This window comes from Oncorhynchus mykiss, chromosome 9, assembly GCF_013265735.2.
Source record: "Oncorhynchus mykiss isolate Arlee chromosome 9, USDA_OmykA_1.1, whole genome shotgun sequence".
Lineage (NCBI taxonomy): Eukaryota > Metazoa > Chordata > Actinopteri > Salmoniformes > Salmonidae > Oncorhynchus > Oncorhynchus mykiss.
Window position 1 is genome coordinate 5,369,263 of NC_048573.1, and position 25,770 is coordinate 5,395,032.

Here is a 25,770-nt window from a genome sequence, read left to right on the forward strand (position 1 = left end):
AGCTCCTAACCCTAAAACTAATCCTAGCTCCTAACCCTGAAACTAACCCTAGCTCCTAGCTCCTAACCCTAAAACTAACCCTAGCTCCTAACCCTAAAACTAACCCTAGCACCGATCTCCTAACCCTAAAACTAACCCTAGCTCCTAACCCTAAAACTAACCCTAGCTTCTAACCCTAAAACTAACCCTAGCTCCTAGCTCCTAACCCTAAACTAACCCTAGCTCCTAGCTCCTAACCCTAAAACTATCCCTAGCTCCTAGCTCCTAACCCTAAATCTAACCCTAGCTCCGATCTCCTAACCCTAAAACTAACCCTAGCTTCTAACCCTAAAACTAACCCTAGCTCCTAGCTCCTAACCCTAAAACTAACCCTAGCTCCTAACTCCTAACCCTAAAACTATCCCTAGCTCCTAGCTCCTAACCCTAAAACTAACCCTAGCTCCTAACCCTAAAACTAACCCTAGCTCCTAGCTCCTAAACCTAAAACTAACCCTAGCTCCTAACCCTAAAACTAACCCTAGCTCTTAACCCTAAAATAACCTTAGCTCCTAACCCTAAAACTAACCCTAGATCCTAACCCTAGCTCCTAGCTCCTATCTCCTAACCCTAAAACTAACCCTAGCTCCTAACCCTAAAACTAACCCTAGCTCCTAGGTCTTAGCTCCTAACCCTAAAACTAACCCTAGCTCTTAACCCTAAAATAACCTTAGCTCCTAACCCTAAAACTAACCCTAGATCCTAACCCTAGCTCCTAGCTCCTAGCTCCTAACCCTAAAACTAACCCTAGCACCGATCTCCTAACCCTAAAACTAACCCTAGCTTCTAACCCTAAAACTAACCCTAGCTCCTAGCTCCTAACCCTAAAACTAACCCTAGCTCCTAGCTCCTAACCCTAAATCTAACCCTAGCTCCTAGCTCCTAACCCTAAAACTAACCCTAGCTCCTAACTCTAAAACTAACCCTAGCTCCAAGCTCCTAACCCTAAAACTAACCCTAGCTCCTAACCCTAAAACTAACTCTAGCTCCTAACCCTGAAACTAACCCTAGCTCCTAGCTCCTAACCCTAAAACTAACCCTAGCTCCTAACCCTAAAACTAACCCTAGCACCGATCTCCTAACCCTAAAACTAACCCTAGCTCCTAACCCTAAAACTAACCCTAGCTTCTAACCCTAAAACTAACCCTAGCTCCTAGCTCCTAACCCTAAAACTAACCCTAGCTCCTAACCCTAGCTCCTAACCCTAAAACTATCCCTAGCTCCTAGCTCCTAACCCTGAATCTAACCCTAGCTCCGATCTCCTAACCCTAAAACTAACCCTAGCTTCTAACCCTAAAACTAACCCTAGCTCCTAGCTCCTAACCCTAAATCTAACCCTAGCTCCTAGCTCCTAACCCTAAAACTAACCCTAGCTCCTAACTCTAAAACTAACCCTAGCTCCTAGCTCCTAACCCTAAAACTAACCCTAGCTCCTAACCCTAGCTCCTAACCCTAAAACTAACCCTAGCTCCTAACCCTGAAACTAACCCTAGCTCCTAGCTCCTAACCCTAAAACTAACCCTAGCTCCTAACCCTAAAACTAACCCTAGCACCGATCTCCTAACCCTAAAACTAACCCTAGCTCCTAACCCTAAAACTAACCCTAGCTTCTAACCCTAAAACTAACCCTAGCTCCTAGCTCCTAACCCTAAAACTAACCCTAGCTCCTAGCTCCTAACCCTAAAACTATCCCTAGCTCCTAGCTCCTAACCCTAAATCTAACCCTAGCTCCGATCTCCTAACCCTAAAACTAACCCTAGCTTCTAACCCTAAAACTAACCCTAGCTCCTAGCTCCTAACCCTAAAACTAACCCTAGCTCCTAGCTCCTAATCCTAAAACTATCCCTAGCTCCTAGCTCCTAACCCTAAATCTAACCCTAGCTCCTAGCTCCTAACCCTAAAACTAACCCTAACTCCTAACTCTAAAACTAACCCTAGCTCCTAGCTCCTAACCCTAAAACTAACCCTAGCTCCTAACCCTAGCTCCTAACCCTAAAACTAACCCTAGCTCCTAACACTAAAACTAACCCTAGCTTCTAGCTCCTAAACCTAAAACTAACCCTAGCTCCTAACCCTAAAACTAACCCTAGCTCCTAACCCTAAAACTAACCCTAGCTCCTAACACTAAAACTAAACCTAAACCTTCTAAGCTTAAACCTAAACCCTTTAGAAATAGTATTTGACCTTGTGGGGACTAACAAAATGTCCCCAGTTGATATGATTTATGTTTGTTGACTATTCTCATAAGAACTTCTGGTCCCCACAAGAATAGTTAAACACACACACACACACACACACACACACACACACACACACACACACACACACACACACACACTCAGGTCCCCCCCCCCCCCCCCCCCCATGTTTAATGAATGGATGTGAAGCTTTAAGAAGCTTCTCATAATAAATGCATTAATCTGTTATTTTGATGCAGTCTGATGATGATACATGTGACGATTCTCCAGGTACCGATGGTGTTACTGACAGGGGTCCAAATGGAAACAATATTCCCTATGTAGTGCATGAGCCATGGGGAAAACTCGTCAAATGTAGTATACGATATAATAAATACTGGTCTAAAGTAGTGCACTATATAGGGAATAGGGTGCCAGCCCTGGTCTATGGTAGTGCACCATATAGGGAATAGGGTGCCAGCCCTGGTCTAAAGTAGTGCACTATATAGGGAATAGGGTGCCAGTAACAACCCCTAACCCCCCCTGTCCAATAACAACCCCTAACCCCCCCTGTCCAGTAACAACCCCTAACCCCCCTGTCCAATAACAACCCCTAACCCCCCCTGTCCAGTAACAACCCCTAACCCCCCCGTCCAATAACAACCCCTAACCCCCCCTGTCCAATAACAACCCCTAACCCCCCCTGTCCAATAACAACCCCTACCCCCCTGTCCAATAACAACCCCTAACCCCCCCTGTCCAATAACAACCCCTAACACCCCCCTGTCCAATAACAACCCCTAACACCCCCCTGTCCAATAACAACCCCTAACCCCCCCTGTCCAATAACAACCCCTAACACCCCCCTGTCCAATAACAGCCCCTTACACACCCCTGTCCAATAACAGCCCCTAACCCCCCCTGTCCAAAAACAACCCCTAACCCCCCCTGTCCAATAACAACCCCTTACACCCCCCTGTCCAATAACAACCCCTTACACCCCCCCTGTCCAATAACAGCCCCTAACCCCCCCTGTCCAAAAACAACCCCTAACCCCCCCTGTCCAATAACAACCCCTTACACCCCCCTGTCCAATAACAACCCCTTACACCCCCCCTGTCCAATAACAACCCCTAACCCCCCCTGTCCAATAACAACCCCTAACCCCCCCTGTCCAATAACAACCCCTTACACCCCCCTGTCCAATAACAACCCCTAACACCCCCCTGTCCAATAACAACCCCTAACCCCCCCTGTCCAATAACAGCCCCTAAACCCCCCCTGTCCAATAACAACCCCTAACACCCCCCTGTCCAGTAACAACCCCTAACCCCCCCTGTCCAATAACAACCCCTAACCCCCCTGTCCAATAACAACCCCTAACCCCCCCTGTCCAATAACAACCCCTAACACCCCCCCTGTCCAATAACAACCCCTAACCCCCCTGTCCAATAACAACCCCTAACCCCCCTGTCCAATAACAACCCCTAACCCCCCCTGTCCAATAACAACCCCTAACACCCCCTGTCCAATAACAACCCCTAACCCCCCTGTCCAATAACAACCCCTAACCCCCCCTGTCCAATAACAACCCCTAACCCCCCCTGTCCAATAACAACCCCTAACCCCCCCTGTCCAATAAAAACCCCTAACACCCCCCCTGTCCAATAACAACTCCTAACCCCCCTGTCCAATAACAACCCCTAACCCCCCTGTCCAGTAACAACCCCTTACACCCCCCCTGTCCAATAACAACCCCTTACACCCCCTGTCCAATAACAACCCCTAACCCCCCCTGTCCAATAACAACCCCTAACCCCCCCTGTCCAATAACAACCCCTAACCCCCCCTGTCCAATAACAACCCCTAACCCCCCCTGTCCAATAACAACCCCTAACCCCCCCTGTCCAAAAACAACCCCTACCCCCCCGGTCCGATAACAACCCCTAACCCCCCCTGTCCAATAACAGCCCCTAACCCCTGTCCAATAACAACCCCTAACCCCCCCTGTCCAATAACAACCCCTAACCCCCCCTGTCCAATAACAACCCCTAACCCCCCCTGTCCAATAACAACCCCTAACCCCCCCTGTCCAAAAACAACCCCTACCCCCCCTGTCCAATAACAACCCCTAACCCCCCCTGTCCAATAACAACCCCTAACCCCCCCTGTCCAATAACAACCCCTAACCCCCCCTGTCCAATAACAACCCCTTACACCCCCCTGTCCAATAACAACCCCTAACCCCCCCTGTCCAGTAACAACCCCTAACCCCCCCTGTCCAATAACAACCCCTAACCCCCCCTGTCCAATAACAACCCCTAACCCCCCCTGTCCAATAACAACCCCTAACACCCCCCTGTCCAATAACAACCCCTAACCCCCTGTCCAATAACAACCCCTAACCCCCCTGTCCAATAACAACCCCTAACCCCCCTGTCCAATAACAACCCCTAACCCCCCCTGTCCAATAACAACCCCTAACCCCCCCTGTCCAATAACAAGCCCTTACACCCCCCTGTCCAATAACAACCCCTAACCCCCCCCTGTCCAGTAACAACCCCTAACCCCCCCTGTCCAATAACAACCCCTAACCCCCCCTGTCCAATAACAACCCCTAACCCCCCCTGTCCAATAACAACCCCTAACACCCCCTGTCCAATAACAACCCCTAACCCCCCCTGTCCAATAACAACCCCTAACCCCCCCTGTCCAATAACAACCCCTAACCCCCCCTGTCCAATAACAACCCCTAACCCCCCTGTCCAATAACAACCCCTATCCCCCCCTGTCCAATAACAACCCCTAACCCCCCTGTCCAATAACAACCCCTAACCCCCCTGTCCAATAACAACCCCTAACCCCCCCTGTCCAATAACAACCCCTAACCCCCCCTGTCCAATAACAACCCCTAACCCCCCTGTCCAATAACAACCCCTAACCCCCCCTGTCCAATAACAACCCCTACCTCCCCCTGTCCAATAACAACCCCTAACCCCCCCCTGTCCAATAACAACCCCTAACCCCCCCCTGTCCAATAACAACCCCTAACCCCCCCTGTCCAATAACAACCCCTAACCCCCCCTGTCCAATAACAACCCCTAACCCCCCTGTCCAATAACAACCCCTAACCCCCCCTGTCCAATAACAACCCCTAACCCCCCCCTGTCCAATAACAACCCCTAACCCCCCTGTCCAATAACAACCCCTAACCCCCCTGTCCAATAACAACCCCTAACCCCCCTGTCCAATAACAACCCCTAACCCCCCTGTCCAATAACAACCCCTAACCCCCCCTGTCCAATAACAACCCCTAACACCCCCCTGTCCAATAACAACCCCTAACCCCCCCTGTCCAGTAACAACCCCTAACCCCCCCTGTCCAATAACAACCCCTAACCCCCCCTGTCCAATAACAACCCCTAACCCCCCCTGTCCAAAAACAACCCCTAACCCCCCCTGTCCAATAACAACCCCTTACACCCCCCTGTCCAATAACAACCCCTTACACCCCCCCTGTCCAATAACAACCCCTAACCCCCCCTGTCCAATAACAACCCCTAACCCCCCCTGTCCAATAACAACCCCTTACACCCCCCTGTCCAATAACAACCCCTAACACCCCCCTGTCCAATAACAACCCCTAACCCCCCCTGTCCAATAACAGCCCCTAAACCCCCCCTGTCCAATAACAACCCCTAACACCCCCCTGTCCAGTAACAACCCCTAACCCCCCCTGTCCAATAACAACCCCTAACCCCCCCTGTCCAATAACAACCCCTAACCCCCCCTGTCCAATAACAACCCCTAACACCCCCCCTGTCCAATAACAACCCCTAACCCCCCTGTCCAATAACAACCCCTAACCCCCCTGTCCAATAACAACCCCTAACCCCCCCTGTCCAATAACAACCCCTAACACCCCCTGTCCAATAACAACCCCTAACCCCCCTGTCCAATAACAACCCCTAACCCCCCCTGTCCAATAACAACCCCTAACCCCCCCCTGTCCAATAACAACCCCTAACCCCCCCCTGTCCAATAACAACCCCTAACCCCCCCTGTCCAATAACAACCCCTAACCCCCCCTGTCCAATAACAACCCCTAACCCCCCTGTCCAATAACAACCCCTAACCCCCCCTGTCCAATAACAACCCCTAACCCCCCCCTGTCCAATAACAACCCCTAACCCCCCTGTCCAATAACAACCCCTAACCCCCCTGTCCAATAACAACCCCTAACCCCCCTGTCCAATAACAACCCCTAACCCCCCTGTCCAATAACAACCCCTAACCCCCCCTGTCCAATAACAACCCCTAACACCCCCCTGTCCAATAACAACCCCTAACCCCCCCTGTCCAGTAACAACCCCTAACCCCCCCTGTCCAATAACAACCCCTAACCCCCCCTGTCCAATAACAACCCCTAACCCCCCCTGTCCAAAAACAACCCCTAACCCCCCCTGTCCAATAACAACCCCTTACACCCCCCTGTCCAATAACAACCCCTTACACCCCCCTGTCCAATAACAACCCCTAACCCCCCCTGTCCAATAACAACCCCTAACCCCCCCTGTCCAATAACAACCCCTTACACCCCCCTGTCCAATAACAACCCCTAACACCCCCCTGTCCAATAACAACCCCTAACCCCCCCTGTCCAATAACAGCCCCTAAACCCCCCCTGTCCAATAACAACCCCTAACACCCCCCTGTCCAGTAACAACCCCTAACCCCCCCTGTCCAATAACAACCCCTAACCCCCCCTGTCCAATAACAACCCCTAACCCCCCCTGTCCAATAACAACCCCTAACACCCCCCCTGTCCAATAACAACCCCTAACCCCCCTGTCCAATAACAACCCCTAACCCCCCTGTCCAATAACAACCCCTAACCCCCCCTGTCCAATAACAACCCCTAACACCCCCTGTCCAATAACAACCCCTAACCCCCCTGTCCAATAACAACCCCTAACCCCCCCTGTCCAATAACAACCCCTAACCCCCCCTGTCCAATAACAACCCCTAACCCCCCCTGTCCAATAAAAACCCCTAACACCCCCCCTGTCCAATAACAACTCCTAACCCCCCTGTCCAATAACAACCCCTAACCCCCCTGTCCAGTAACAACCCCTTACACCCCCCCTGTCCAATAACAACCCCTTACACCCCCTGTCCAATAACAACCCCTAACCCCCCCTGTCCAATAACAACCCCTAACCCCCCCTGTCCAATAACAACCCCTAACCCCCCCTGTCCAATAACAACCCCTAACCCCCCCTGTCCAATAACAACCCCTAACCCCCCCTGTCCAAAAACAACCCCTACCCCCCGGTCCGATAACAACCCCTAACCCCCCCTGTCCAATAACAGCCCCTAACCCCTGTCCAATAACAACCCCTAACCCCCCCTGTCCAATAACAACCCCTAACCCCCCCTGTCCAATAACAACCCCTAACCCCCCCTGTCCAATAACAACCCCTAACCCCCCCTGTCCAATAACAACCCCTAACCCCCCCTGTCCAAAAACAACCCCTACCCCCCCTGTCCAATAACAACCCCTAACCCCCCCTGTCCAATAACAACCCCTAACCCCCCCTGTCCAATAACAACCCCTAACCCCCCCTGTCCAATAACAACCCCTTACACCCCCCTGTCCAATAACAACCCCTAACCCCCCCTGTCCAGTAACAACCCCTAACCCCCCCTGTCCAATAACAACCCCTAACCCCCCCTGTCCAATAACAACCCCTAACCCCCCCTGTCCAATAACAACCCCTAACACCCCCCTGTCCAATAACAACCCCTAACCCCCTGTCCAATAACAACCCCTAACCCCCCTGTCCAATAACAACCCCTAACCCCCCTGTCCAATAACAACCCCTAACCCCCCCTGTCCAATAACAACCCCTAACCCCCCCTGTCCAATAACAACCCCTTACACCCCCCTGTCCAATAACAACCCCTAACCCCCCCTGTCCAGTAACAACCCCTAACCCCCCCTGTCCAATAACAACCCCTAACCCCCCCTGTCCAATAACAACCCCTAACCCCCCCTGTCCAATAACAACCCCTAACACCCCCTGTCCAATAACAACCCCTAACCCCCCCTGTCCAATAACAACCCCTAACCCCCCCTGTCCAATAACAACCCCTAACCCCCCCTGTCCAATAACAACCCCTAACCCCCCTGTCCAATAACAACCCCTAACCCCCCCTGTCCAATAACAACCCCTAACCCCCCTGTCCAATAACAACCCCTAACCCCCCTGTCCAATAACAACCCCTAACCCCCCCTGTCCAATAACAACCCCTAACCCCCCCTGTCCAATAACAACCCCTAACCCCCCTGTCCAATAACAACCCCTAACCCCCCCTGTCCAATAACAACCCCTACCTCCCCCTGTCCAATAACAACCCCTAACCCCCCCCTGTCCAATAACAACCCCTAACCCCCCCCTGTCCAATAACAACCCCTAACCCCCCCTGTCCAATAACAACCCCTAACCCCCCCTGTCCAATAACAACCCCTAACCCCCCTGTCCAATAACAACCCCTAACCCCCCCTGTCCAATAACAACCCCTAACCCCCCCCTGTCCAATAACAACCCCTAACCCCCCTGTCCAATAACAACCCCTAACTCCCCTGTCCAATAACAACCCCTAACCCCCCTGTCCAATAACAACCCCTAACCCCCCTGTCCAATAACAACCCCTAACCCCCCCTGTCCAATAACAACCCCTAACACCCCCCTGTCCAATAACAACCCCTAACCCCCCCTGTCCAGTAACAACCCCTAACCCCCCCTGTCCAATAACAACCCCTAACCCCCCCTGTCCAATAACAACCCCTAACCCCCCCTGTCCAATAACAACCCCTAACCCCCCCTGTCCAATAACAACCCCTAACCCCCCCTGTCCAATAACAACCCCTAACCCCCCCTGTCCAATAACAGCCCCTAACCCCCCCTGTCCAATAACAACCCCTAACCCCCCCTGTCCAATAACAACCCCTAACCCCCCCTGTCCAATAACAACCCCTAACCCCCCCTGTCCAATAACAACCCCTAACCCCCCCTGTCCAATAACAACCCCTAACCCCCCCTGTCCAATAACAACCCCTAACCCCCCCTGTCCAATAACAACCCCTAACCCCCCCTGTCCAATAACAACCCCTAACCCCCCCTGTCCAATAACAACCCCTAACCCCCCCTGTCCAATAACAACCCCTAACCCCCCCTGTCCAAAAACAACCCCTAACCCCCCCTGTCCAAAAACAACCCCTAACCCCCCCTGTCCAATAACAACCCCTAACTCCCCCCCTGTCCAATAACAACCCCTAACCCCCCCCCTGTCCAATAACAACCCCTAACCCCCCCCTGTCCAATAACAACCCCTAACACCCCCCTGTCCAATAACAACCCCTACCCCCCCTGTCCAATAACAACCCCTAACCCCCCCCTGTCCAATAACAACCCCTAACCCCCCTGTCCAATAACAACCCCTAACCCCCCCTGTCCAATAACAACCCCTAACCCCCCCTGTCCAGTAACAACCCCTTACACCCCCACTGTCCAGTAACAACCCCTAACACCCCCCCTGTCCAATAACAACCCCTAATACCCCCCCCTGTCCAACAACAACCCCTACCCCCCCTGTCCAATAACCACCCCTAACCCCCGCTGTCCAGTAACGACCCCTAATCCCCCCTGTCCAATAACAACCCCTACCCCCCCCCGTCCAATAACAACCCCTAACCCCCCCTGTCCAGTAACAACCCCTCCCCCCCCTGTCCAATAACAACCCCTAACCCCCTGTCCAATAACAACCCCTAACCCCCCCTGTCCAATAACAACCCCTAACCCCCCCTGTCCAATAACAACCCCTAACCCCCTGTCCAATAACAACCACTAACCCCCCCTGTCCAATAACAACCACTAACCCCCCCTGTCCAATAACAACCACTAACCCCCCTGTCCAATAACAACCACTAACCCCCCTGCCCAATAACAACCACTAACCCCCCTGCCCAATAACAACCCCTAATCCCCCCTGTCCAAATAGAGATGTTGATGACACGTAGCCCTTAGCTGGTGGTCGTGGAGAGGTGGATGGCTGAAGACCGCTCCTCAGAGATGCCGATGACACGTAGCCCTTAGCTGGTGGTCGTGGAGAGGTGGATGGCTGAAGACCGCTCCTCAGAGATGTTGATGACAGGTAGCCCTTAGCTGGTGGTCGTGAATAGGGTGGATGGCTGAAGACCGCTCCTCAGAGATGTCAATGACACGTAGCCCTTAGCTGGTGGTCGTGGAGAGGGTGGATGGCTGAAGACCGCTCCTCAGAGATGTCGATGACACGTAGCCCTTAGCTGGTGGTCGTGAAGAGGGTGGATGGCTGAAGACCGCTCCTCAGAGATGCCGATGACACGTAGCCCTTAGCTAGTGGTCGTGGAGAGGTGGATGGCTGAAGACCGCTCCTCAGAGATGCCGATGACACGTAGCCCTTAGCTAGTGGTCGTGGAGAGGTGGATGGCTGAAGACCGCTCCTCAGAGATGCCGATGACACGTAGCCCTTAGCTAGTGGTCGTGGAGAGGTTGGATGGCTGTCGAAGAATAACTGTTGCTGAAAAACATCAAATGAGAGAACATGGGAAAGTCGACATATCAATACACCTCAACGGTTTACTACACCCATTGGTTGAGAGAGGGGAAGTGGTGAGCCCATTGGTTGAGAGAGAGAAAGTGATAATTGCAAGAGTGAGCCCATTGATTGAGAGAGAGAGGGAAGTGATAATTGCAAGAGTGAGCCCATTGGTTGAGAGAGAGGGAAATGATAATTGCAAGAGTGAGCCCATTGGTTGAGAGAGAGGGAAGTGATAATTGCAAGAGTGAGCCCATTGGTTGAGAGAGAGGGAAGTGATAATTGCAAGAGTGAGCCCATTGGTTGAGAGAGAGGGAAGTGATAATTGCAAGAGTGAGCCCATTGGTTGAAAGAGGGAAGTGATAATTGCAAGAGTGAGCCCATTGGTTGAGAGAGAGAGAGGGAAGTGATAATTGCAAGAGTGAGACCATTGATTGAGAGAGAGAGAGAGAGGGAAGTGATAATTGCAAGAGTGAGTCCATTGGTTGAGAGAGAGGGAAGTGATAATTGCAAGAGTGAGCCCATTGGTTGAGAGAGAGAGAGGGAAGTGATAATTGCAAGAGTGAGCCCATTGGTTGAACAGCAAGCCTGAGGAATGTTGATTATTGTGTCGTGCTTATGGGGCTCACGTTGAAATAGGTGAATGCCCTTCCACACGTGGCTAATAGGAAAGAAGAGTAAGATATCTTCTCTATACTGATGATGATACGTTTTGTATTCATTCCCACTATGCAAATCAAATCAAATGTATTTATAAAGCCAAAACCTAGGAAGAAACCTAGAGAAGAACCAGGCTATGAGGGGTGGCCAGTCCTCTTCTGCCTGTACTGGGTAGAGAGGAACCAGGCTATGAGGAGTGGCCAGTCCTCTTCTGGCTGTACTGGGTAGAGAGGAACCAGGCTATGAGGAGTGGCCAGTCCTCTTCTGCCTGATCTGGGTAGAGAGGAACCAGGCTATGAGGGGTGGCCAGTCCTCTTCTGCCTGTACTGGGTAGAGAGGAACCAGGCTATGAGGGGTGGCCAGTCCTCTTCTGCCTGTACTGGGTAGAGAGGAACCAGGCTATGAGGGGTGGCCAGTCCTCTTCTGCCTGATCTGGGTAGAGAGGAACCAGGCTATGAGGGGTGGCCAGTCATCTTCTGTCTGTACTGGGTAGAGAGGAACCAGGCTATGAGGGGTGGCCAGTCCTCTTCTGCCTGTACTGGGTAGAGAGGAACCAGGCTATGAGGGGTGGCCAGTCCTCTTCTGGCTGTACTGGGTAGAGAGGAACCAGGCTATGAGGGGTGGCCAGTCCTCTTCTGCCTTTACTGGGTAGAGAGGAACCAGGCTATGAGGGGTGGCCAGTCCTCTTCTGCCTGTACTGGGTAGAGAGGAACCAGGCTATGAGGGGTGGCCAGTCCTCTTCTGGCTGTGCCGGGTACAGAGGAACCAGGCTATGTGGGGTGGCCAGTCCTCTTCTGGCTGTGCCGGGTGGAGATTATAACAGAACATGGCCAAGATGTTCAAATGTTCCTAAATGACCAGCAGGGTCAGATAATAATAATCACAGTGGTGCCCATTGAGTAGGAAACAAAGTAAATTATGTTTTTTTTTTTTTCACCTTTATTTAACCAGGTAGGCCAGTTGAGAACAAGTTCTCAGTTACAACTGCGACCTGGCCAAGGATAAAGCAAAGCAGTTCGTCACAAACAACACCACAGAGTTACACATGGAATAAACAAGCGTACAGCCAATAACACAATAGAAAAAGTCTATATACAGTGTGTGCAAATGAGGTAAGATAAGGGAGGTAAAGGCAATAAATAGGCCATAGTGGCGAAATAGTTACAATAAAGCAATACAATAGAAAAATAATGGTAGAAGAATGCAGTAGATTAATGTGCAAGTAGGGATACTGGGGTGCAAAGGAGTTAAATAAATGACATGAATATAGTATGGGGCTGTTCTGCATTCAGACCAGTCTTCCTGATTGCTCTACATTATAACGGTGGTGCAGTAAAGTCCATACCTATTAACCACGTGCCGTTAAATGTCACAGGTGAATGAATGAACGCATTGGGTGGATGGAGAGGAGGACGAATGAGTGATGAGAAAATAGACGTAACGATGGCGGGATGGATAGAACGGAGCTTTTAATGTAGCCCTCGGCCTCAGAGTATTAGCTACCTCGTTCTCCAATACTATAACCTGTTAGAGGGATATTGAAATAGGTTACCTGACTTTTTATCGGTAGTTTGGGGCGACTTACAAATAGCCTATAATAGGAGGCTGTCGGGAAGACTCTCCGGTCTCTCCGGGAAGACTCTCCGGTCTTCCGTCTTCACTGTCGGGAAGACTCTCCGGTCTACCGTCTTCACTGTCGGGAAGACTCTCCGGTCTATCGTCTTCACTGTCCTTCCCAACAGCAACTTCAAGTGTAAAAAATAAGACAATGGTGCCCTCTGTCGGTTTTCTAGTGATTCTCCCGCTGTTATTTGCCGACGGTAAACTGATCCTAGATCTGTGGGTACGGGTACAACCCCTCTCGCCTCCTTCACTGATTGGAGGAACGGTGACACTTCTCGGCCTCTGATTGGTCAAGAACGGCCCAGCTGTGGTTTATAGCGCTGCACAAGGTGGAAGTGGAACCACTCAGGAAACGTAAAATCTCAGACCTCTGTTCCACCAGCAAGAATAAGCAAGACCTAAACAAGAATAAGGCCGTGACCTTGGCAATATCCCTTCAAAATAAAAGTCCCACAATGAAGACAGTAGAAAATATAAAAAATGTGGAAATGCATAATATTTTATGAGAAAATTACCTAAAATTATGTTGAACAATATGACAAAAATATGACAAAGTGCCTTTATAGCACAAATAATGTAATTCTACTCAGGAGAACTTCTAGTTCCCAAATCCACAGTTTTTACACCCCGAGGAGCATCGCTGCTCCTTCTCCATTCTCTTAAAGAAATTAAATGCAGTACCTTTTTTTTTACATTTTGGACATATTTCACCGTATAGAATTATCTGTACGAAAAAAAGTTGACTTTGAACCCCCCCCCCCCCCCCCCCCCCCCCCAAAAAAAAAAATAGGTCATAGGAAGTGATGGGCTTTTAATGTGTACACATCTGACAGGGTCAGATAAATGCAGCCCTGGGCCCCATCTTAAAATATACAACATGCACAGCACCAGTCAAACGTTTGGACAGATCTCCTCATTCCAGGTTTTTCTTTATTTTCTACATTGTAGAATGATAGTGAAAACATCAACACTATGAAATAACACATATGGAATCAAGTAGTAACCAAAAAAAAGTGTTAAACAAATCTAAATATATTTTATATTTGAGATTCTTCAAAGTAGACACACTTTGCCTTGATGACAGCTTTACACACTCTTGGCAATTCTCTCCCCCCTCACCTCCTCTTCTCTCCCCCCTCACCTCCTCTTCTCTCCCCTACTCTCTCCTTGTCGACCTCATGTTGTCGAGCAGCTTGGTAAAACATCAAGGGGAGATGGGTGGTGAGCTTGCGGATGGCGGTTGTCTCACCGTCGCGAGATGCTATTCATTTCAGGTGAGTTGTAATCCATGGATTTATATAAACACCAGATGACTGAGAGGGGGGGGGGGGGCTGTTGAAGCCACCATGCCTCCATCTTGGTACTCCTCCGTCATTGTACAAAATTATTTGGAAGCAATATAAATGCATTCATGAATGTCTACACTCATTTTTGCCACATTTCTTCTATCATGCGAAGAAACCTTTTCCAAGCCGAACCTTCATATCATAACCGCTAACCGCTACATCACTGTCACCATACATTCGTTAACGTCTTAGTCAACATAGCTACTAGAACTAATATGTGAGTAGACCCACTACAATCGTGCAGTACAGTGTTCTGCAGCAAGCAGTTTAGCAGTTTCACTGGTGGGGCCCGGTGGCAATAAATTAATGAAACCAAAATCTTACCTTGACCTTGGAAGAGTTCCAGTGTTGGGATAGCCATAGCCAGCTAGCTAACATAGCTAACCTCTCTGTTTAAATTGGGTGTTTGAGTAGGCTAAACTAGCTAGCTGCATTCGCTAGCTAAGTGAAAGTGGGGCAAAAAATAATAAAATACAGTTAGCTCTCTCACTCTCGCTTCTCCTAAATTTTTTAAATAAATGTATTTGTTCAAAACTGTTCAACTATTGTCTTTCTCTCTCTTTGAGTCAACTACTCACCACATTTTATGCACTGCAGCGCTAGCTAGCTGTAGCTTATGCTTTCAGTACGAGATTATTTCTCTGATCCTTTGATTGGGTGGACAACATGTCAGTTCATGCTGCAAGAGCTCTGATAGGTTGGAGGACGTCCTCCGGAAGTTGTCATAATTACTGTGTAAGTGTATGGAAGGGGGTGAGGACCATGAGCCTCCTAGGTTTTGTATTGAAGTCAATGTACTAATGGACCGAGGGAAACCCTGCAGTAAACGATAGGTGTACATACATATGTGGCGGATGTGAAATGGCTAGCTAGTTAGCGGTGGTGCGCGCTAATAGCATTTCAATGACTATTTAAAAATATGATTTAAAAAAAAAATTGAATAATATCTCATAGAAATAATTCTAATTATTCTTTGTATGATAACTATTATAAAATATATTGATAATTGTGCACATTTTCCATCATTTTCAGCTTAATCATTAATTTACAAAGTATACAGAACAGGACTCTTATTCTGAAGGATTCCAAAAGTCCGTGACCCAGAAGTACTTAGTTATTCTTGCCTTCTTCACAGCAGTAAGTCGTAGGTCGAGAACGAGATGTAAATAAGCAAATCTGACGGTCTAGAAAACAATAGACCTCTTTATTTACTAGAAAACAACAGCATTTAGTCAGAATGGTTTTGTTGACTTGTCTAACGGTGTTTTTGCTGAGCGCCTTGGTCGAGGGAGCAGAGAAGAAAGAGGGAGATGACGAGTGGGTTCATCTGCCTAATAAATGTGAAGGTAGGAAGAGCAAAAACAACGCTATTCATTCACCCCCATTTAGAAACCCAAAAGAGAGAGCTTGTATTTTATTGTCTAAAACTAGTTGTATTTAATTAGAAATGTAGGCATACAATAGCCTGATAGCCTTTTCCCGAGAAGGACAGAAACAATGCTATTCATTCGTTCCATTTGTAAACTATTTTTAAACTAACTATGAGCTTATTTCATTCATTTTAATTCATTCGATTAGCCAGAACGAGTCACGCATCAACAGCTGATTGTAGTAGCCGTTGAGTCTTTGCCCGTTATAACCTAGCAGTGTGTGTGCGTGATGCAGAAGTGAAACCTTACTGTTTACTACTTCCTCATTTTAGACACCTGATACTACAGTAAATAGAACCATTTATATTTCCTCTCTCTTTCAATTTAATTCAAGGGGCTTTATTGGCATGGGCAACCTATGTTAACATTGCCAAAGCAAGTGAAGTAGATAATATACAAAAGTGAATGAACAGTAGAAATGACACTCACAAAAGTTCCAAAGGAATAGAGACATTTCAAATGTAATATTAAGTCTATATTCTCTCTGTCTCTCTGTCCATCTGTATCTCTCTCTCTCTCTCTCTGTCCATCTGTATCTCTCTCTCTCTCTCTCTCTCTGTGTCTCTCTGTCCATCTGTATCTCTCTCTCTCTCTCTGTCCATCTGTATCTCTCTCTGTCTCTCTGTCCATCTGTATCTCTCTCTGTCTCTCTGTCCATCTGTATCTCTCTCTCTCTCTCTCTCTGTCCATCTGTATCTCTCTCTGTCTCTCTGTCCATCTGTATCTCTCTCTGTCTCTCTGTCCATCTGTATCTCTCTCTCTCTGTCCATCTGTATCTCGCTCTCTCTCTGTCTCACTGTCCATCTCTCTCTCTCTCTCTCTGTCTTTCTCTCTCTCTCTCTGTCTCTCTGTCCATCTGTACCTCTCTTTCTGTATCTCTCTCTCTCTCTCCTCTCAGTGTGTAAGTTCGTCAGTATTGAGATGAAGTCTGCCTTTGACGAAACGGGCAAAACCAAGGAAGTGATCGAGAGAAACTACCGTTTCCTTGACGGCAACAAGGGAGCTCCGCCAATCAAATATGTCAAGTCGTGAGTGACGTTTAATCGTTTACGTTTACAGCTTGATGTCACAGAATGCTCTGTTACTGGACGTAGTGCTGTGTTCCAAATGGTGCCCTATTCCCTATAGGGTTTCTGTTCAAAAGTAGTGCACTCTATTTGGAAACAGGATGCAATTTATGCAGTGCGTCTGTCGGAGTAGAATGGAGTTGCCCACTTTGTCCTCCCCACATAATGTTAAAGGGCAGGGGTCTGGCGAGGTTAACCTGATCCTAGATCTGGGCCTAACTTCTGCCTACATCCTATATGTTCACAAGCTTTTGAGGCTTTTCACTGTATAAGTGCTTGACTTGAGCGAGCGGTGTCTATTTCCTCTCTGTGCCGTTACTGTGGAGATAACAGGGTTGCTATGGTAGCAGGGGACAGGAACTTGGTCTGGGTCCCTTCCTGTGGGAGGCGGCCTAGGCTTTATAAATAGGAAGTTCTGTCATTATGTCATGACTTGTGAACACTAGGAAAAAAATGGCTAAATTACTAAATTAAACGGAGTATCTTTTTTCTCTCAAACATGACGGCTTTTATCTCTCTCCCTTCCTCCATCCGTCAATCTTACTCTGTACCCCCAACTCTCTTTCTCTTTTTCTTTGCCTCCTCCTTTCCTTTATCTCTCTCTCTCTCTCTCTGCCTCTCTCTCTCTGCCTCTCTCTCTCTCTCTGCCTCTCTCTCTCTCTGCCTCTCTCTCTCTCTGCCTCTCTCTCTCTGCCTCTCTCTCTCTGCCTCTCTCTCTCTGCCTCTCTCTCTCTGCCTCTCTCTCTCTGCCTCTCTCTCTCTCTCTGTCTCTCTCTCTCTCTCTCTCTCTGTCTCTCTCTCTCTCTGCCTCTCTCTCTCTCTGCCTCTCTCTCTCTCTGCCTCTCTCTCTCTGCCTCTCTCTCTCTGCCTCTCTCTCTCTGCCTCTCTCTCTCTGCCTCTCTCTCTCTCTCTGCCTCTCTCTCTCTCGGCCTCTCTCCCTCTCTCTCTATCTCTCTCTCTGCCCCTCTCTCTCTCTCTCTGCCTCTCTCTGCCTCTCTCTCTCTATCTCTCTCTGCCTCTCTCTCTCTCTCTCTCTGCCTCTCTCTCTCTCTCTCTCTGCCTCTCTCTCTCTCTCTCTCTCTCTCTCTGTAGAGACATCCGTTTCATTGAGGTTGTGGAGAATGTGTGTCAGAGGCTCTCTGGCTACAACCTACACAAGGAGAGAGAGGGCAGCAACCGCTTTGCCAAGGTCAGTACGTGTGTGTCAGAGGTTCTCTGAGTAAAGACAAGGATCAATAGACATCAATAGTTGTTAACTAGACACAGATCATCTCTCCCACTCTTTCTGCCTCCCTCTTCTCTCTCTCTCCCCCTCCTTTCCCCCTCTCTCTCCCCCTCCGTCTCTATCTCTCCCCCTCTGTCTCCCCCTCCGTCTCCATCTCTCCCCCTCTCTCTCCCCCATCTCTCTCCCCCTCCGTCTCTATCTCTCCCCCTCTGTCTCCCCCTCCGTCTCCATCTCTCCCCCTCTCTCTCCCCCATCTCTCTCCCCCTCCGTCTCCATCTCTCCCCCTCTCTCCCCCTCTCTCCCCCTCCGTCTCCATCTCTCCCCCTCTCTCCCCCCTATCTCTCCCCCTCTCTCCCCTCCGTCTCCATCTCTCCCCCTCTCTCTCCCCCATCTCTCTCCCCCTTCGTCTACATCTCTCCCCCTCCGTCTCCCTCTCTCTTCCTCTCTCCCCCTCCGTCTCCATCTCTCCCCCTCTCTCTCCCCCATCTCTCTCCCCCTCCGTCTCCATCTCTCTTCCTCTCTCCCCCTCCGTCTCAATCTCTCTCTTTCCCCCTCTCTTTCCCCCTCTCTCCATCTCTGTCTCTCTCTCTCTCCCTCTCTCCCCCTCTGTCTCCATCTCTCTCCTCAGGGTATGTCAGAGACCTTCTCTACCCTCCATGGGCTGGTCCATAAAGGGGTCAAGGTCGTCATGGATATCCCCTATGAACTTTGGAACGAAACCTCTGCAGAGGTCGCTGACCTCAAGAAACAGGTGAGGATCAATTGACCAATTAATGAATCAATTTATTAGAAACGGTATTCCCAAACATATCAACTGTCTTCTGTTTTCTTTTCAAATGTTGGTGTGTGTGTGTGTGTGTGTGTGTGTGTGTCTCTCTCTGTCTCAGTGTGATGTTATGGTAGAGAAGTATGAGGAGGTTATAGAGGACTGGTACAAAGGCAGTCAGGAGGAAGACCTCACCACGTACCTCTGTGAGAAACACGTTCTGAAGGGACAAGATGCCGGTAAGACACACACTCACACAGATAACACACACACACTCACAGATAACACACACTCACAGATAACACACACTCACAGATAACACACACTCACAGATAACACACACTCACAGATAACACACACGCACACTCACAGATAACACACACTCACAGATAACACACACAAACACTCACAGATAACACACACACACTCACAGATAACACACACACACTCACAGATAACACATACACACTCACAGATAACACTCACAGATAACACACACACACTCACAGATAACACTCACAGATAACACACACACACAGATAACACACACACACACACATTGTAACTTATTTGATCGTTTTGAATGTCTTAGTTATTAGAATGCTGGTTTAATTACTCTTGTTCTCTTCCTCCCAACCTCTTCCTCTCCTCCTCTTCTCCAGCCTGTCTGAAAGAGGAGTACTCTAAGAAGAAGGGAGATGCGGCAGCCATCGCCGAAGACAAGAAGAAGAAAAAGAAGAAGGGAACGAAGAGCAAAGACCTGGGAGGAGGAGGAGGAGGAGGAGGAGGAGGGAGTGAAGGCGGCAGGCAGGAAGGAGAGAAGACGATGAAGAAAAAGAAGAAGGAGAAGGTGAAGAAGAAGAAGAAGAAGGGGAAGGGAAAGGCAGTATCGGCTGAGAAGGAGAGGGATGGGGTCTCGTCGGATGAAGACATTCAGAAAAAGGTGGCTCTGCCTGGGAAGAACACAGAGCTGTGAGACCCTGGAGGAATGGAGCCCTGGGCCAATTCCCAAAATGGCACACTATTCCCTACACAGCGCACTACTCCCTTGGTCAAAAGTAGTTCACCTAATAGGGAATAGGGTGCCGTTTTGATTTGGACCCCCCCCCCCCCAGTGATTATTTGATTTGGAGTCTCCCCCCCCCCAGTGATTATTTGATTTGGATTCCCCCCCCCCAGAAACCCTTTACTCTCGGTAATTCTGAATGGTTTTATTGACAATACTACTGAATCTATGGTCGTGTGTGTGTGTGTGTGTGTGTGTGTGTGTGTGTGTGTGTGTGCTGTTCTCAGACACATTCTTGTTGCTTTTACATGTGTTTTTGCCTCATGCTTTGGTTACACGTGTTCAACAGATTTTTTTGATACCAATAATAATAATAATATTGTATTCTAATGGGGAGGAACATTACAAGGCCTCTATTGGCAAGCTCTCGACTGACTAGCTCTCGACTGACTAGCTCTCGACTGACTAGCTCTCGACTGACAAGCTCTCGACTGACAGGCCTCTATCGGCAAGCTCTCGACTGACTAGCTCTCGACTGACTAGCTCTCGACTGACTAGCTCTCGACTGACTAGCTCTCGACTGACTAGCCTCTACTGACTAGCTCTCGACTGACTAGCCTCTACTGACTAGCTCTCGACTGACAGGCCTCTATCGGCAAGCTCTCGACTGACTAGCCTCTACTGACTAGCTCTCGACTGACTAGCCTCTATCGGCAAGCTCTCGACTGACTAGCTCTCGACTGACTAGCTCTCGACTGACTAGCTCTCGACTGACTAGCTCTCGACTGACTAGCCTCTATCGGCAAGCTCTCGACTGACTAGCTCTCGACTGACTAGCTCTCGACTGACTAGCTCTCGACTGACTAGCTCTCGACTGACTAGCTCTCGACTGACTAGCTCTCGACTGACAAGCTCTCGACTGACTAGCCTCTATCGGCAAGCTCTCGACTGACTAGCTCTCGACTGACTAGCCTCTATCGGCAAGCTCTCGACTGACTAGCTCTCGACTGACTAGCTCTCGACTGACTAGCTCTCGACTGACTAGCCTCTATCGGCCAGCTCTCGACTGACTAGCTCTCGACTGACAGGCCTCTATCGGCAAGCTCTCGACTGACAAGCTCTCGACTGACTAGCTCTCGACTGACAGGCCTCTATCGGCAAGCTCTCGACTGACAAGCTCTCGACTGACTAGCTCTCGACTGACTAGCTCTCGACTGACTAGCTCTCGACTGACTAGCTCTCGACTGACTAGCCTCTATCGGCAAGCTCTCGACTGACAAGCTCTCGACTGACTAGCCTCTATCGGCAAGCTCTCGACTGACAGGCCTCTATCGGCAAGCTCTCGACTGACAAGCTCTCGACTGACTAGCTCTCGACTGACAGGCCTCTATCGGCAAGCTCTCGACTGACAAGCTCTCGACTGACTAGCTCTCGACTGACTAGCTCTCGACTGACTAGCTCTCGACTGACTAGCTCTCGACTGACTAGCTCTCGACTGATAGGCCTCTATTGACAAGCTCTCGACTGACTAGCTCTCGACTGACTAGCTCTCGACTGACAGGCCTCTATCGGCAAGCTCTCGACTGACAAGCTCTCGACTGACTAGCTCTCGACTGACAAGCTCTCGACTGACTAGCTCTCGACTGACTAGCTCTCGACTGACTAGCCTCTATCGGCAAGCTCTCGACTGACAAGCTCTCGACTGACAAGCTCTCGACTGACAAGCTCTCGACTGACAAGCTCTCGACTGACTAGCTCTCGACTGACAGGCCTCTATCGGCAAGCTCTCGACTGACAAGCTCTCGACTGACAAGCTCTCGACTGACAAGCTCTCGACTGACTAGCTCTCGACTGACTAGCTCTCGACTGCCTAGCTCTCGACTGACTAGCTCTCGACTGACAAGCTCTCGACTGACAGGCCTCTATTGACAAGCTCTCGACTGACAGGCCTCTATTGACAAGCTCTCGACTGACAGGCCTCTATTGACAAGCTCTCGACTGACAGGCCTCTATTGACAGGCCTCTATTGACAAGCCCTCGACTGACAGGCCTCTATTGACAGGCCTCTATTGACAAGCCCTCGACTGACAGGCCTCTATTGACTAGCTCTCGACTGACAGGCCTCTATTGACAGGCCTCTATTGACTAGCTCTCGACTGACAGGCCTCTATTGACAGGCCTCTATTGACAAGCCCTCGACTGACAAGCTCTCGACTGACAGGCCTCTTTTGACTAGCTCTCGACTGACAGGCCTCTATTGACAGGCCTCTATTGACAAGCCCTCGACTGACAGGCCTCTATTGACTAGCTCTCGACTGACAGGCCTCTATTGACAGGCCTCTATTGACAAGCCCTCGACTGACAGGCCTCTATTGACAGGCCTCTATTGACAAGCTCTCGACTGACAGGCCTCTATTGACAGGCCTCTATTGACAAGCCCTCGACTGACAGGCCTCTATTGACAGGCCTCTATTGACAAGCCCTCGACTGACAAGCTCTCGACTGACAGGCCTCTATTGACAAGCTCTCGACTGACAAGCTCTCGACTGACAGGCCTCTATTGACAAGCTCTCGACTGACAGGCCTCTATTAACAAGCTCTCGACTGACAGGCCTCTATTAACAAGCTGTCGACTGACAGGCCTCTATTGACAAGCTCTCGACTGACAGGCCTCTATTAACAAGCTCTCGACTGACAGGCCTCTATTAACAAGCTCTCGACTGACAGGCCTCTATTGACAAGCTCTCGACTGAAAGAAGGAGTTTTACTTTAGGTTAATCATTTTTTACAGACAACCGACCGGTCATGAAGTGAAGCAACATTGGTTGGTATCTTTTTTTTCTTTTCAATATAAATACACTGTATATCAAAGAAAATTAGACTTTTTACGAAAACGGTATATTTATTTTATATTTTCAATGTAGAATAACCCTTATGATTTTATTCAAGCCTCATTGATTTGTCTTTATTTTGTCCTTTAATTTTTGTTGTAGTAGTCTGCTGGATTTTTGTTTATTTTTGCAGTGTTTAAGATTGTTGTTTTTCTCGGTCAGTGACTCAGCTGAGACTATTTATACTGTACAAAAATATAAACGCAACATAAAACAATTTTAAAAGACTTTACTGAGTTACAGTTCATATATGGAAATCAGTCCATTGAAATAAATAAATTAGGCACTAATCAGGGGATTTCACGTGACTGAGCAGGGGCACAGCCATGGCTGGGCCTGGGAGAGCATAGGCCCACCCACTTGGGAGCCAGGCCCACCCACTTGGGAGCCAGGCCCAGCCAATCAGAATTTGTTTTTCCCTACAAAAGGGCTTTATTACAGACAGAAATACTCCTCAGTTTCATCAGCTGTCCTGGTGGCTGGTCTCAGACCATCCCTCAGTTGAAGAAGCCAGATGTGGAGGTCCTGGGCTGGCGTGGTTACACGTGGTCTGCGGTTGTGAGGCCGGTTGTACGTACTGCCAAATTCTCTAAAACGACATTGGAGGAGGCTTATAATAGAGAAATGGACGTTAAATTATCTGGCAACAGCTCTGGTGGACATTCCTGGAGTTAGCATCCCAATTGATGGCTCTTTCAAAACTTGAGACATCTGTGGCATTGTGTTGTGTGACAAAACATTTTAGAGTGGCCATTTATTGTCCCCCAGCACAAGGTACACCTATGTAACGATCGTGCTGTTTAATCAGCTTCTTGATATGCAACACCTGTCAAGTGGATGGATTATCTTGGCAAAGGAGAAATGCTCACTAACAGGGATATAAACAAATTTGTGATGAAAAAAAAAATAAACTTTTTGTGCGTATGGAACATTTCTGGAATCTTCTATTTCAGCTCATGGAACACGGGACCAACACTTTACATTTTATGTGTGTGTGTGTGTGTGTGTGTGTGTGTGTGTTTTTAAGACCTTGTGTGTAAATGTTGTCAGGATTGTTGAGTGAGGGAAAGATGTTAGCTGTGGGTCTTGGTGAAACAGCAAGGTGTGTCAATAAAATCACTGCTGTTGAAATCCTGTCTTTCAGTTACCAGCCAAGTCTCATTAATAAATGGTTCTAAAAAAAATATTTTATAAACTGGGTAGTTCGAGCTCCCGATTGGCTGACTGCTGTGATTTATCAGACCGTATATCACAGGTATGACAAAACATTTATTCTTACTGCTCTAATTACGTTGGTAACCAGTTTATAATAGCAATAAGGCACCTCGGGGGTTTGTGGTGAATGGCTAATGTAAGAGCTGAGGCCAGAGGGGGTGTGGTTTATGGCTAATATAAGGGCTGAGGTGAGAGGGGGTGTGGTTTATGGCCAATATAAGAGCTGAGGTGAGAGGGGGTGTGGTTTATGGCTAATATAAGAGCTGAGGTGAGAGGGGGTGTGGTTTATGGCCAATATAAGAGCTGAGGCCAGAGGGGGTGTGGTGTATGGCCAATATAAGGGCTGAGGCCAGAGGGGGTGTGGTGTATGGCCAATATAAGAGCTGAGGCCAGAGGGGGTGTGGTGTATGGCCAATATAAGAGCTGAGGCCAGAGGGGGTGTGGTGTATGGCCAATATAAGAGCTGAGGCCAGAGGGGGTGTGGTTTATGGCCAATATAAGAGCTGAGGCCAGAGGGGGTGTGGTGTATGGCCAATATAAGGGCTGAGGCCAGAGGGGGTGTGGTGTATGGCCAATATAAGGGCTGAGGCCAGAGGGGGTGTGGTGTATGGCCAATATAAGGGCTGAGGCCAGAGGGGGTGTGGTGTATGGCCAATATAAGGGCTGAGGTGAGAGGGGGTGTGGTTTATGGCCAATATAAGGGCTGAGGCCAGAGGGGGTGTGGTTTATGGCTAATATAAGGGCTGAGGTGAGAGGGGGTGTGGTTTATGGCCAATATAAGAGCTGAGGTGAGAGGGGGTGTGGTTTATGGCTAATATAAGAGCTGAGGTGAGAGGGGGTGTGGTTTATGGCCAATATAAGAGCTGAGGCCAGAGGGGGTGTGGTGTATGGCCAATATAAGGGCTGAGGCCAGAGGGGGTGTGGTGTATGGCCAATATAAGAGCTGAGGCCAGAGGGGGTGTGGTGTATGGCCAATATAAGAGCTGAGGCCAGAGGGGGTGTGGTGTATGGCCAATATAAGAGCTGAGGCCAGAGGGGGTGTGGTTTATGGCCAATATAAGAGCTGAGGCCAGAGGGGGTGTGGTGTATGGCCAATATAAGGGCTGAGGCCAGAGGGGGTGTGGTGTATGGCCAATATAAGGGCTGAGGCCAGAGGGGGTGTGGTGTATGGCCAATATAAGGGCTGAGGCCAGAGGGGGTGTGGTGTATGGCCAATATAAGGGCTGAGGTGAGAGGGGGTGTGGTTTATGGCCAATATAAGGGCTGAGGCCAGAGGGGGTGTGGTTTATGGCCAATATAAGGGCTGAGGCCAGAGGGGGTGTGGTTTATGGCCAATATAAGGGCTGAGGTGAGAGGGGGTGTGGTTTATGGCCAATATAAGGGCTGAGACCAGAGGGGGTGTGGTTTATGGCCAATATAAGGGCAGAGGCCAGAGGGGGTGTGGTTTATGGCCAATATAAGGGCTGAGGTGAGAGGGGGTGTGGTTTATGGCCAATATAAGGGCTGAGACCAGAGGGGGTGTGGTTTATGGCCAATATAAGGGCTGAGGCCAGAGGGGTTTGTGGTTTATGGCCAATATAAGAGCTGAGGCCAGAGGGGGTGTGGTTTATGGCCAATATAAGGGCTGAGGTGAGAGGGGGTGTGGTTTATGGCCAATATAAGGGCTGAGGCCAGAGGGGTTTGTGGTG

The 25,770-nt window shown here is 49.4% G+C and overlaps 1 protein-coding gene across 1 annotated transcript; it reads left to right on the top strand.

Moving 5' to 3' along the window:
- The first annotated feature begins 15,554 nt into the window (after positions 1-15,554).
- On the top strand, positions 15,555-23,095 carry cnpy3 (canopy FGF signaling regulator 3). The gene is made up of 6 exons (XM_036987162.1): positions 15,555-15,828; positions 16,811-16,940; positions 18,072-18,168; positions 18,833-18,955; positions 19,092-19,209; positions 19,633-23,095. The coding sequence occupies exons 1-6, from the start codon at positions 15,720-15,722 to the stop codon at positions 19,944-19,946; spliced, it is 891 nt and encodes a 296-aa protein (XP_036843057.1). The 5' UTR covers positions 15,555-15,719; the 3' UTR covers positions 19,947-23,095.
- The last annotated feature ends 2,675 nt before the right edge of the window (positions 23,096-25,770 follow it).